The sequence below is a fragment of the Prionailurus viverrinus genome, chromosome D1 (assembly GCF_022837055.1).
Source record: "Prionailurus viverrinus isolate Anna chromosome D1, UM_Priviv_1.0, whole genome shotgun sequence".
NCBI classification, from domain to species: Eukaryota; Metazoa; Chordata; class Mammalia; order Carnivora; family Felidae; genus Prionailurus; species Prionailurus viverrinus.
The window spans coordinates 15,954,576-15,968,262 of NC_062570.1; the positions used below are offsets into that span (position 1 = coordinate 15,954,576).

General features: G+C 51.0%; 1 protein-coding gene across 1 annotated transcript in view; it reads left to right on the plus strand.

Moving 5' to 3' along the window:
- TMPRSS4 (transmembrane serine protease 4) overlaps window positions 1-6,308 on the plus strand; it is a 33,948-nt gene extending 27,640 nt beyond the window's left edge. The window contains exons 8-13 of the mRNA XM_047878902.1: window positions 1,119-1,278; window positions 2,045-2,211; window positions 2,991-3,089; window positions 3,276-3,418; window positions 4,543-4,692; window positions 5,117-6,308. Of these exons, the coding sequence (XP_047734858.1) occupies window positions 1,119-1,278; window positions 2,045-2,211; window positions 2,991-3,089; window positions 3,276-3,418; window positions 4,543-4,692; window positions 5,117-5,128 (731 nt within the window). The 3' untranslated portion in view covers window positions 5,129-6,308. The remainder of the gene's footprint in view (window positions 1-1,118; window positions 1,279-2,044; window positions 2,212-2,990; window positions 3,090-3,275; window positions 3,419-4,542; window positions 4,693-5,116) is intronic.
- The last annotated feature ends 7,379 nt before the right edge of the window (window positions 6,309-13,687 follow it).

Sequence of the window (13,687 nt, forward strand, 5' to 3'; positions counted from 1 at the left end):
GCCAAGCCAAGAAAAAATCCCCAGGGGGTTGGGTGGCCTGGAGGTGGTGCCCAGGCCGAACCTTGAGCTGCAGGCTCCCAGAAGGGAGAAACCACATCTGTTGGTCTGTCTGGTCCTCTGCTCTCTTCCCTGCATCCTTGAACACAGTAGGCACTCAATACAAATTTGCCGGATGAATCAATGGTTTAGATAAACAGCAAAGAGGACAGCATCTCAGGGACAGGGGCTTCCTTGAGCAAAAACAGAATGACTCTCTAGGGAGCTATAAGCAGATCAATTCGGCTAGACAGAAACCTGATAGAAGGACAGCAGGCACCTGCCAGAGGAGGGACTTTAAACTCTACCTAACCCTCAAAAGAGTGATACCTCGGGGCTCTGAGGAGGTGAGGTGACTCAGAGAGAAAGCAGAGTTTGGAATAAGAGGTGTCCGTAAAGCCCCTCGCTAGCCCAGGCCCCGAAAGCATAGCAGGCTTTTTCTTTTCCTCTGAGAAGCACGGCTGTGGCAGTGACCTCCAGGACTGGAGAGGCGGAGAGCAGGTCAGGGAGGCGGGAACGGAGGCTTTTACAAGAGCTTGAGGGGCACGAGGGAAAAGCCAAGGAGGGTAGCATGGGAAAGAAAGGAGTCAAACTGGGAGACTCACACAGCGAGGCGGGGGAAGGGACTTCGGGAGCGGGGAGTTTAAGATAGGAAGATCCAGTGTGTGGAACTTCCTCCCCACTCTCCCAGGACGGTTCGTGGGCATCTGTTTGCCTACACTCAGCAGCAACGGCTGGGGACACTCCACCTGGGCAGGACTTTCCTAATTCTGCGTCCCTGTTTGGTTGGAAGGTCGTGAATTCCCAGCACAATGGACACACCCACGATAGAAACTCTTCAACACGCCCAAAGCTGAACAAAGGACGGGGGGGGGGGGGACGGGAGGGGGAAGCCTATGGTCTGGAGATTCTCACAGCCTTCCTACGAATAGCTCAAAACTGGCCTGGTCCTCCCCTCCCCACCCCTCCAGGCCCCCGTCATCAGGGCCCTGTTCTAAGGGGACAGACTCTGGGCTCCAAGGGGGAGGCCATCCCCTCCAGAGCCTGACTTCTGATCTCTCCCTCCTTCCTCCTGCCTCCAGCCTGCGGGGAGAGCCTGAAGTCCCCTCGGGTGGTGGGCGGGGAGGCGGCCTCTGTGGATTCTTGGCCTTGGCAGGTCAGCATCCAGTACAACAAACAACACATCTGTGGAGGGAGCATCCTGGACCCCCACTGGATCCTCACCGCAGCCCACTGCTTCAGGTGAGGCCCACACCGCAAGGAGGCCTTGGGGGATCAAAGCCTTGGAGGGGCCGCAGTGCCTGGGTCCCCTGTCTCCCAGCCTGTGTTTCGATGCCCTCACCGTCCCTTACAGGTTAGCAGAGCCCTGCCCGTACCTCTGGGGAAGGACTACTCCCAGGCCCTCTTCACTTGTTTCCTTTCCTTCCTTCCTTCCTTCCACTCCACGTCAAATGATGAGTACTATATTATGCGCCCATGTGTGTTAGACCCCATCAGTGCCTTAGAGGAACTCACAGGGTAGGCCGGTGATTCTTAACCTTTTCTGGGATCTGATGAACTCCAAGTTCTTGCTTGCAAACCGTCCACCCCCCCCCCCCCGCCCCCACACACACACTCAGCGGGCAGGAGTGTCTGGAGTCAGGAGGAAGAAAGCCAAGTACGAAACGCAACTGACAAGTACCACGTGAGTAACACAGACCATAGAAAGCATCGTGGGAGAGAGCGCCAGGACCCCAGAGCTCAGGCACAGGGAGCAGTTCTTCCCCAGGCCTCCAGTTAGAAGCTTCCTTGGAGAGATTTCACCGGGGGAAAGGATCAAATCCCCTTTTAGAATTGGGCCTGTGGTAGGCGATTCCTCACACCCGCTCCTTCTCTGCCACCCCTGCCGACACCATCATTGTCTCCTAAAGCAGGGACATGCAGCACCCCAGCCTCCAGGGCCCTGAGGACCCAGCTTTTGCCAGAGGCTGCGCAGCCCAGGCCTGAACCCTGTCGTCTCTGCCCCTAGGAAGCATCTCGATGTACCCAACTGGAAGGTGAGGGCTGGCTCGGACAAACTGGGCAACTTCCCATCCCTGCCTGTGGCCGACATCTTCGTCATTGAGCTCAACAGCACGTACCCCAGAGAGAAGGACATTGCCCTCGTGAAGCTGCAATTCCCGCTCACGTTCTCCGGTGAGAGGCGGCATCTGGGAACAGACCCCCGTAGGGCAGGTTATTCTCCCATTCTGCCACTCGTTCACCAAGTGGCCTCGGCACCTCACTTGTCTCTCAAGCCCTCAGCTGCGCATTTGTTTCCCGTGAATATACCAGCCTAACGTCAGTGATGCCCTGAGGCCCCCTCAAGCCGTCAGCTCCTGCTGGGTTCTTTTGGGGTCTGTTTTCTCCATGTGCAGCACCTCAAGTGGGAACCGTAGATTCATCCGATCTTGGAGTCGTGAGGGACCTGACAGATCATCTAGTCCATCCGCCACCCCCACCAACGCCAAGAGCCCGCACGATATCTCTGCCAAGGGGTTGTGCCCATCTGGTCTCCCCCAGGGATGGGGAGCTCATTACCTTTAGGGCAGCCCGTGGAATCTTTGAACAGCTTGGTAGATGACTCATGCTTGCATAGTATTTATATCAGCACTTCTAAATGTCATTCCCACAGGACACTCGTCCCTTGGGAGAAAAGAGGGCTCTATGCCCCAAGTACGTTTGGGAAACATTTTTATAGTAGAGCTCTCTTCTTGGGCCATACTAGTGTATTAAAGATATGGTTTTTTTTTAATATTTAATTTGCTTTATTATGTCTAACCCCTATCTCCTCAACTTATTTGACCACAGAACTTTTTTTCTCGTGCCATTTTTGTTAACGTCCTCTGGAACATATGTCCTAGAAACCCTGCTGTCAACCTTTTCAGAGGGCTTAGCCACCAGGCTCCCCCCCTCTTTCTCTCTGCTCCTGGCAGGCACAGTCAGGCCCATCTGCCTGCCCTTCTTTGATGAGGAGCTCCCTCCAGCCACCCCACTCTGGGTCATTGGATGGGGCTTTACGGAGCAGGATGGAGGTGAGTCCTGGGCTCGGGACCACAGGGCTGAGGGAGCGGCTCTTGGAAGTGATGGGAAGGAGCGCCGTGCTTCAGAAAAATCATCCTGGAAGCCCAAGCACCAAGGTGCCAGGCAACCCAGAGAATTGTCCTGGGCTGGGGTTAGAAGGCAAAAATGGGAACGTGAGTGTGTTTTCACCTTCCTAGGAAAGATGTCTGACACGTTGCTGCAGGCGTCAGTGCAGGCAATTGACCACGCTCGGTGCAACGCAGAGGACGCCTACCAGGGGGAGGTGACCGAGAAGATGCTGTGCGCGGGCATCCTGGAGGGCGGCGTGGACACCTGCCAGGTGGGATCCCGAGGGAGTTCCTTGGATGGGACGTTAGTCTTGGAGAGACAAAGTCCAGAGGCGGACTGCCCCGCCTGAGGCCTCGCGTGCGGTGGGCACTCAATGTGCGAGGAAGGGGGACAGAGAGAAGGCAAGGATGGAAGGATGGAAACAAGCAGAAAGATTTCCCGCCTCACCTGCTCTTACTTCCCTTCATCTTACTTCCTGTCACTCGAGGGCAGGAACACCGGGTCTATGTTCTCTAGAAGCGTCAAGATGCCGAACTACCCTAGAGAAAACCATCTGATGCTGGATAAGCCCTGGCGCAACTCCCCCCACCGACCCCACCGATGGGTCCCTGAATACATGTTCCCAGAGGATCTCCCGATCCATTTGCATTAAAGCCCCTCGCCCTATTCCCGCCCCCATTCTCGGTCATTCAATTCCTCCACTCAAGAGGGATCTCTTGGTCATCTCTTGAATGTCAGGTAAATAGGTTTGGGGGACAGTGTCTTCTTCCCTCAGGGAGCTCACAGTGGTGGGGGAAGGAGCAGTCAGGCTATGGTGTTATTGGGGGGAGGAAGTCTCGGGGGCTCTAGGAGCTGGGACAGACACCCAAATAAGCACACATTTTACTGCCATGTTCATAATCTGTTTTGTTGTGTTTTCTCTCTCTCTTCTCCGCTTGACTCTAAGCTCCCCAAGGACAGGGATCTTTGTTCTTTTCATTGATCGAATCCCAGTTGTCTAGAACAGTAGGTGCCACACAGCAGGCACCCCAAGAGCAGCTAAATAAATTTGGCAAACGCTAGGTTAAGCAAAGATAATCAGGCCTCTCACCGCAGAACCCCTTAGAGCCTTCAGTTTGCTAGTGTGTGTTGTGAATGCCTGCGAGAAGGCTAACAGCAGCCGACAACTTACCGGATCACAAACAGACCCTTTTGCCCCACCTGGAAGGCCATTCCAGGCTGCAGGAACAGCATGAGCAACGTCAGTGAGGGCAGAACAGCACAGAGCACTGGGAAGCAGAGAATGGATGGGTCAAGGCCCGGGGGGGTGGAGGTGGGGAGCCGGAAAGAGAAGCCCACCCTCCCACCCCACCCCTGCCTGCCCTCTCCAGCAGCCCCTGTTCTGGTGTCTCACAGGGTGACAGCGGTGGGCCCCTGATGTATCACTCTGACCTGTGGCAAGTGGTGGGCATCGTGAGCTGGGGCCATGGCTGTGGGGGTCCAAGTACCCCGGGGGTATACACCAAGGTCACAAGCTATCTCGACTGGATCTACAGTGTCCGGAAGGTGAGCCTCCCTGTCGTGTCCTCCTTCCCTTCCTCTACCCTCAAGGTATCAAACCATCCTCAGGTTTGATTCAAATGGCTCTGAGATAACGCCTTGCATCCTAAGTAATTTTCCCGACCAGTGACAGCCTGAGATTCCACCATGAAGGACTGTAAGTCCCTAGGATCAGAGATTCCCCTTCAATGCAAACGGCTTAGGGTACGGAACCCACCCAGCTTTTTCACTCTCTATTCCCTGGCAGAATGCGACTATCAGCGAGTTTCCAGAAAACAGATTCTGTTGAGGAGGGTGCAAAGGCTTAAGAAACTTTCCTCAAAAATAGAGAGAGGAGCAAAGCGCTTCAGAAAAGGCAGGCTATTTTTGCACACGTCACCACCTTGTCCAGTTTCAAATCACCTGCCTCTCTGTTGGTCTTTTGTTGTAGTCTACACTATGATGCTTCCGCCCCTCCATACTGCTGGGAGCTCCTTCCCCCGTGTCCTGCCTCCCTGGGGATCCCCCAGAAGTCAGACGGAGCAAGAGCCCCCTCGGACGCACCTCTCTGCCCACAGCCTCAGCATTTCTTGGTGCAGCAAAGGGCCTCCATTCCTGTCAAAGACCTCACAGGCCACAGGCCCCCAGAAGAAAGTCAGCAGCCCCAGCCCGGCCACTCCTGGGGCTCCAGGCATCCCAAGGAGAAAGACTGAACAGGCCAGCCTTCCCGCCAAGGTCTCAGAAGGCATCGCTAAGCCAAGAAAGTTTCCTCCTCTACTGAACGGAAGTAGGCTCTCTGGTGAGAGCCCAGATCACCAAGGGCTGGAGCGGAAGGAGGAGAGGTCTGAGCCAGCCCTCCCCCTCCTCCACCCATCCCCAAGCACACTCAGAGCAGGAAACCAAACGTAACATAGGATGCACTGTCCTGCTGTTGACACAACTAATGTTACTGTTGTCATTGTTAGCCCCGTGGCTGCTGCTATTCAAAAGGCCTGCGAAGCCTTTGACACAGGCTGACTGGGCTGCGTGGTAAGAACTGAGCGAGCACTACTGCACCCCTACTGCATCATCCTTGGGCCTGGGCAGGGAAAGGTCCTGGGGAGCCCAATGATTCTCGAAGAAGGAGAAAGGAGACCCAAGACTGGAGCTGCTGAGTGAGGGCAACAGTGAACTTGCGGACTGGGGAAGCCAGGGTGAGCACGGCTCCTTCCCATACAAGGCCGTCTCCCACTGCCCTCCTCCCGTTTCTCCTGCCTGCCCTACCAGCCATGGGCCAGAGATAACACCTAGGATTTGGGAGGGAGGTAATTTAGGCATTCAAGGCTGAAGTCAATCATGGCTCCCCCAGTGGCTGCAAAGAGGTACTGCACCTCTGAGTCCTGCCTGGAGAGCCCAGGGCGTGGTTGCTTGCTTCCTTTAAAGAAAAGACATTTATCACCTGCAAAGTCTGAGATGGTGCCCAAGTGGGTTTCTGGGGACATAAGCACTCAAATGGTCACGGAACTAAGCCCCATGGACTTCTCGGGCCACTGTGTGGAGGCCCAGGCGTTCTGAGGACCCTCTCGGTCGGATCGTAGATAAATACACTTGTTGATGCTTTACTAGGCTCTCAGGAATAATAAAAATCCTCAAAGGCAAATAAATACATAAATAAATAAACAAAAGTATCAGAATCACGAGCTGAAACGAAGGTAGAGATTGGGAGCAAGAGCTAACTAAAATCTTGGGTTGTCCTGGAGACCAAGACCTATATGAAAGTTGAGACGAGAACTCAAAACCCAAAGCCAGTGCTCACAATCAAAGATCAGCCAAGATTTATCAAAAAGAAAACCCCATGAGGGATGCCCGGGTGGCTCAATCGGTCTGCAGCCTAGGTCAAGATCTCACCGTTCCTCAAGGTCAAGCCCTGCATCAGGCTCTGTGCTGACAGCTCAGAGCACCTCCCAGACTCGTGCTCTCTCTCTCTCAAAAATACACGTTAAAAAAAATTTTTTTAACCCCATGGTGGGAATCATCAAAAACAGCAAATCATCAGAAAACCAAGCACTTTACATGTTCGCATTATCAGATTATAATAAAAAACCCATAGGGTACCTGGGTGGCTCAGGCAGTGGAGCATCCGACTTCAGCTCAGGTCACGATCTCACGGATAAGTTGAATAAGAGCATTCAGACTCCTGGGTGCTATGAACCGTCACACTGTAGGGCTTCTAATACAAGAGCTTATAAATCTTTCATTAAAAATGGGCGCTTTTCGGGGCACCTGGGTGGCGCAGTCGGTTAAGCGTCCGACTTCAGCCAGGTCACGATCTCGCGGTCCGGGAGTTCGAGCCCCGCGTCGGGCTCTGGGCTGATGGCTCAGAGCCTGGAGCCTGTTTCCGATTCTGTGTCTCCCTCTCTCTCTGCCCCTCCCCCGTTCATGCTCTGTCTCTCTCTGTCCCAAAAATAAATAAAAAACGTTGAAAAAAAAAATTAAAAATAAATAAATAAATGTTGAAAAAAAATTTTAAAAAAAGGCCACTTTTCCACATTTTAAAATATTTTTTTTTGTAAAATTTTTTTTTTCAACGTTTATTTATTTTTGGGACAGAGAGAGACAGAGCATGAACGGGGGAGGGGCAGAGAGAGAGGGAGACACAGAATCGGAAACAGGCTCCAGGCTCCGAGCCATCAGCCCAGAGCCTGACGCGGGGCTCGAACTCACGGACCGCGAGATCGTGACCTGGCTGAAGTCGGACGCTTAACCGACTGCGCCACCCAGGCGCCCCTTTAAAATATTTTTTAAACACTTTTAAAACATACATAAAATTTACCATCTTAACCACGTTTTAAGGATATGGTTCAATGATTTTAAGTCCATTCGCACTGTTGTGTGGCCATCAATCCCGTCCATCTCCAGAACTGTATTTCCCTTCCAGAACTCCATATCCCCTTAAACAATAACTCCCGGTCTTTTCCTCCCGCCAGATACCGGAAGCCACCCTCCTACCTTCTGTCTCTATAAATTTGGCGACTCTAGGTCCCTCATGTAAGTGGAATCATATAGTATTTGCGTTTTTGAGCCTGGCTCGTTTCAGCTGGCACACGATCTTTGAGGTTTACCCATGGTTATAGCCATGTATCAGATTTTCCTTCTTTTTTAAAAAATTTTTTTTATTTAAAAAAAATTTTAATGTTTGTTTATTGAGAGACAGAGAGAGAGAGAGCATGAGCAGGGGAGGGGCAGAGAGAGGAGGAGACAAATCATCTGAAGCAGGCTCCAGGCTCTTGAGCTGTCAGCGCAGAGCCAGATGCAGGGCTCGAACCCGTGAGCCGCAAGATCATGACCTGAGCCGAAGTCAGACGCTCAACCGACTGAGCCACCCAGACGCCCCAGATTTTCCTTCCTTTTTAAGGGTCAATAATATGCCATTATTTATACCACATTTTGTTTCTCCATCCATTTATTGACGAACATCTGGGTTGCATCTACCTCTTGGCTATTGTGAATAAGCTGGGCTAAACGTGGGTGTATACGTGTCTCAAGACCCTGCTTTCGACTCTTTGGGTGTACACCCAGAAGCAGAATTGCTGGATCATATGGTATCGGTTTTTAATTATTCATTGCTTTCCCTAAGGATCACACCATTTTGCGTTCCCACCCACCGTGCACAAGGTTCCAATTTCTCCACATCCTCACCAACACTTACTTCCTGTTAAAAAAAAAAAAGAAAGTAGGTATTTTAATAATCAAGCAAATGTGACAAGCAGATTTGAAGAAGAACTAAATGGAGCCCTTAGAAAGAAGAACTATAATTATTAAAATGAAAAACAGAATGTTGGGGGTAAATAGCGTTTAAGATGGAGACAAAGACTCTGGGAGGTAGATTGAAGTCACTAAGGTTGTTGCAGAAAGAGATAAGGAGATAAAATATACATGTATACAAAAACAAGGCTAGGGACAGTGGAGGCTAGAATAATAAGGTCTAATGTATCCAGCTAAACCCTCAGAGGCAGAGAATGTAAGTATTAAAGAGAAATAATATCTAAAGAGATAACAACGGAGACTGTCCAGAACCCAATAAAAGGTGTGAATCTACATGTACCCCATTTGCTACTATAGCGTATACACATACAAGGTAGAAACATGCCAACAAACCCTCACCTAGTGAGGGTAGTGAAGCTTCAAAACACCAAAGATGAACAGAAACTCTTTAGAGCGGCCAGGGAAACAAGCCAGACTGTCTATAGCACCATAAAGACGCCAGTTAGACTGCCAGCAGACTTCCCCCACGGCCATAAGAGAAGATTCTGTCTCCAGTGTGCCAAGACAGTAGAGGTCCATCGAGAATGGTGAGCCCTACAAAACTATCCTTCAAGAATAAAGACATGTTCAGGAAAATGACAACCGCGAGTTTGCCCCCGACAGGCCTTCTCTGAAGGAAAATCTCAAGTATGTACTCTAAGTTTTGATTTAAATTCCAGGTAGCTAACAGCCCGTGTGTATTAGTTTCAGGTGTACAATGTAGCGATTCAACACTTCCACACAACACCTGGTGCTCATCGCAAGTGCCCCACCACCTGCTGCACCCAGCACCCCCACCCCCCCACCCCCCCCCCCACCGCTCTGGTAACCATCGGTTTTGTTCTATATGGTTAAGAGACTGTTTCTTGGTTTGTCTCTCCCTCTCCCCCCGCCCCGCTCATTTGTTTTGTTTCTTAGTACATACGAGGGGCGCCTGGGTGGTTGAGCATTCAACTTTTCATTTCGGCTCAGGTCAGGATCCCACGGTCAGCCCCATATCAGCCTCTGTGCCCATAGTGTGGAGCCTGCTTAAGATCCCCTCTCTCTCCCACCGCCCCCTCCTGCTCGTGCTCGCGCTCTTAAAAAAATTTTGTTTCCCACATTAGAAGTGAAATCATATTTGTCTTTCTGTAATTTATTTCCCTTAGCATAATACTCTCTAGCTCCACATCATTGCAAATAACAAGGTTTCACTCGTTTTGATGGCTGAATAAAATCCTATTGTGTATACACACACACACACACACACACACACACACACACCCCATCTTCTTTACCCATTCATCAGTAGATGGAGCCATGGGCTGTCGCCATAATTTGGCTATTGTCAACAACATTGCTATAAACATTGGGATGCACGTATCCCTTTGAATTTGTGTTTTTGCATCCTTTGGGTAAATTCAAGTATGTACTTTAGCAAGAAGAAACCTACCTTCAGGTAACATGGTGGCTCAAGGTGGCGAGGGGAAGCTCTTTACAGAAAAATGTAGCTTATCAATATAAGTGAATGATAGAAAATTTGCAACTTCTAATGAAATAATGGACTCAGGCAAGAATCCTCAGTGGAGGCGAAACCCATTAAATGAAAGGTTTATGGAGACTGGATATTTGCTTAACGCCCAAGTGTCACCCCACAGATGCCTTGCTGATCTCAAGAGGAAAACCTAACTTTAAAAATTAAGGAGGGGCTCCTGGGTGGCTCAGTCGGTTAAACATCCGACTTGGGGTCAGGTCATGATCTCGCGGTCCAGGAGTTCAAGCCCCACGTCAGGCTCTGTGCTGACAGCTCACAGCCTAGAGTGTGCTTTGGATTCTGTATCTCCCTCACTCTCTGTCCCTCCCCCCGCTCACATTCTCTCTCTCTCAAAAATAAATGAACAAAAAATTTTTTTAAATCAAGGAATCAGGCTGCCATCACACCGCCCAGCGGAATAACCAGCTATTAGGCGCCTCCCAATAGGAGCATGAATTATGCCGGTGGCATCACCTAAAGGCACCTTATCAAAAATGCTTAAGCTACACCTTCACATCTAATTTCCAGCTTCTAGGAAATATAAAAGTTGCAAGAACAAATGATACCACTTGCAAGCTCGAAGACAAACCCAGAAGGAGGGACATTCTACCACACAGGTGGCCCAATCTCTTCAATGAGGCAATGTCACGAAAGGCTCTTAAGAGGCCTAACAACCAGCAGCAAAGGACATTTGTGCAAAGGGGTAGCTGGGGCAACGTGAATAGGATCCGGGGATTAGAGGACACGAAGGGATTGTTCGTTATGTGTGACAATGGCATTATACTTTATAAAAACATTCTTCATGGGGCGCCTGGGTGGCGCAGTCGGTTAAGCGTCCGACTTCAGCCAGGTCACGATCTCGCGGTCCGGGAGTTCGAGCCCCGCGTCGGGCTCTGGGCTGATGGCTCGGAGCCTGGAGCCTGTTTCCGATTCTGTGTCTCCCTCTCTCTCTGCCCCTCCCCCGTTCATGCTCTGTCTCTCTCTGTCCCCCCAAAAAATAAAGGTTGAAAAAAAAATTAAAAAAAAAAAAAACATTCTTCATGTGTAGACACGCGTGCAGAAGTATTGAGGATAAAGTAACATGAAGTTGTCATTTACTTTGGGGGAAAAGTAACAGTTGACACAGTTATGACAAAACGTCATCGAGTGAAATCGCAGCGATACTTACTATTCTACCTTTCTGTACGTTTGAGATGTTTCTCAGCAAATAGGTTTTTTTTTTTTTACTTATATAAACAGAATAAAAATAGCCCCAAAAGTGATACAACTCCAAAGAAAGGTCGATAAATGCACCATCGCAGAGGAAGCCTGCAGTATACTTCTCTCCATTATTGATGGGTCGGGCGGGCACAGTATTAGCATAGAAGATGAATTCATCCGATTAGCAGGCTTCACAGACAAGGGGAGAACCTACCACTCAACCCTTAGAGAATAAACATCCTTCTCAAGCGCATTTGCACAAAGTTAACCATGTCCTAGGCCACCAAGTCTCGACACGTTTCAGTAGTGTGGGCACCCCACACCCCGTTTTGTGCCATCAATCCCCACCCAGCCTTGCCTGCGTCCCCCACCCCCCCACCTCTAGGCCCCACCTTCCTGCCTCGCGTGGACCCGCCTCTTTCGTGTCCATGGCTCTAGATACCTGGGCACTGCCCTCACTTCTAACACCGCACCAGTCTCCCCCACCCCCTCACTGGGGCCAGGGCCGGGCTTTGGCTTGGTCGGTCTTCATGGCGCCCACCATGGTGGGAGCCACGGGCAGCTTTAGCACCCAGAGCCAGCAGACTGTGTCCCCACTGGCTTCCCCAGGCCTGCCCGGAAAGGCTGAGTAACGAAACACGGAAATTATCATCTACAGGACAAATGTTGAATAATGGAAGATGAGACAGGAGGGAGCCAGCAGATACATTACTCCTCCTCCTTCCCAGGATGGAACTGTTCAGAGAAGCCGAGCTCCCCAGGGACGGTCCTGTGAGTCAGCTTATGGAGCTGTGGTCAGCTCAGGAGCACCTCACCTTGTGTTTGCTCTCTCTCCCTCCCCGCCTCCCAGTCCCTTCCCTCTAACTCCCGCCTCCCCGGGACGGAACCCCACGATAAAGCGTTAAGTTGTACATTTAATTTAGACAAGTTTTCTAAGAAACCTAGGCTAAAACCAGCAACTGACCTGAAAGCCAGCTATCAGAGACAGCATGATAGAGGCCCGAGTGTGACCCTGACAGGGAGAGGGGGGTGCAGCCCATCAGTGCGGTGGGGGAGCTAAGGGGAGACCTGATGTGGCGAGCTCTGTAATCCAGGTGTGTGGAAATGCCACAGAAGGCAGCATCTGAAGCAGAGCTAATGGCCGAATAAGGCGATTCCAGTTGCAGGGAACAGCAGGAACAAAAGCAGGGAAGGGAGAAGCCCTGTGCTCCGAGGACAGGGCGAGAGAGGACAGAACGGGAAGGTGAAAAGAGCCCTAAGATGGCTTCGCAGCGACAAGAATCTGGGCTTTAGAGGCAGGCACACCGCCACCCAAAACTCCGTGCGTGTGCGCGTGTTGTGAACGGATTACCCAGTTCTAAATAAGGCTGAAGGGTTCAAGTAGAGAGAAAAAGTTCCCCCTTCAATCCCCGACCCCCCTCCTCAGAGGCAGCCACTGACCTCAGTTGGATGCGTATCTTTCCAGACTCTGTACTAATACTGAGCCTCTCTGGGTTTCCATTTCCTCATCTGTAAGATGGGGCCAGTAACACTGGTGCTCCCCTCGTAGGGTTTCGCCATCGGAGTTAAATAACCAGATCCGTGTAAGGTACTCAGAGAAGCCCCTGGTCCAGCAGGGGCTCAGTGTAGGTCAGTGACGATCACGTCGTTACTATTCACAGATTTCTGTAAATGGCTGTTTGCTTGTTCCACAACATACACTGGCTTTAAATTCCAGTTCTGCTACACAAGAGTTACATCTTCGGGAAGGGTGTTTGTTTTTTTGCTTTTGTTTTTCTTTTTAACGTCTCAGTGCTTGGCTTCTATCACGGGTAAAATGGACATAATTATACTCGCCTTCCAGGAATACAAGGACACTTCAATATGCTGTAGGAAGGGCACTTGGGACCCTAGGGATTCGATCCATATTTGCCTTCGTCATTACCCCACAGGGTCGAGGTCTCTCCAGCTTGCTCCCAGAGGCCTCCGCGCTTACCGTTTAGGGCCAAAGGAGAAGAGAACACTGGGCAGGACAAACCCCCCCGCTTTTAATTTTTTTTTAACGTTTATTTATTTTTGAGACAGAGAGAGACAGAGCATGAACAGGGGAGGGGCAGAGAGAGGGAGACACAGAATCGGAAACAGGCTCCAGGCTCTGAGCTGTCAGCCCAGAGCCCGACGCGGGGCTCGAACTCACGAACCGCGAGATCATGACCTGAGCCGAAGTCGGACGCTTAACCGACCGAGCCACCCAGGCACAACCACCACCACCACCACCCCCCCCCCCCCCCCCGCTTTTCTAAGCCTCTGGAAAGGCAGTGCCCAGGGTGAGAGACAGGTTTGGGCCAGGGACCCACACCTGTAGTTTCAACTAGTACTTCTCAAATGTGTGCGCGAGTCACCTGGGAAACTTGTTACGAAGCAAATTCTGCTTCAGTGGATTTGAGGTGGGGCCTGAAATCCTTTCTAACAAGCGGACTGGTGATGCTCATGCTATGGGTCCCCAGACCGTACTTTAAGAAGCCAGGGCCCAGGACCCCTGCCCCT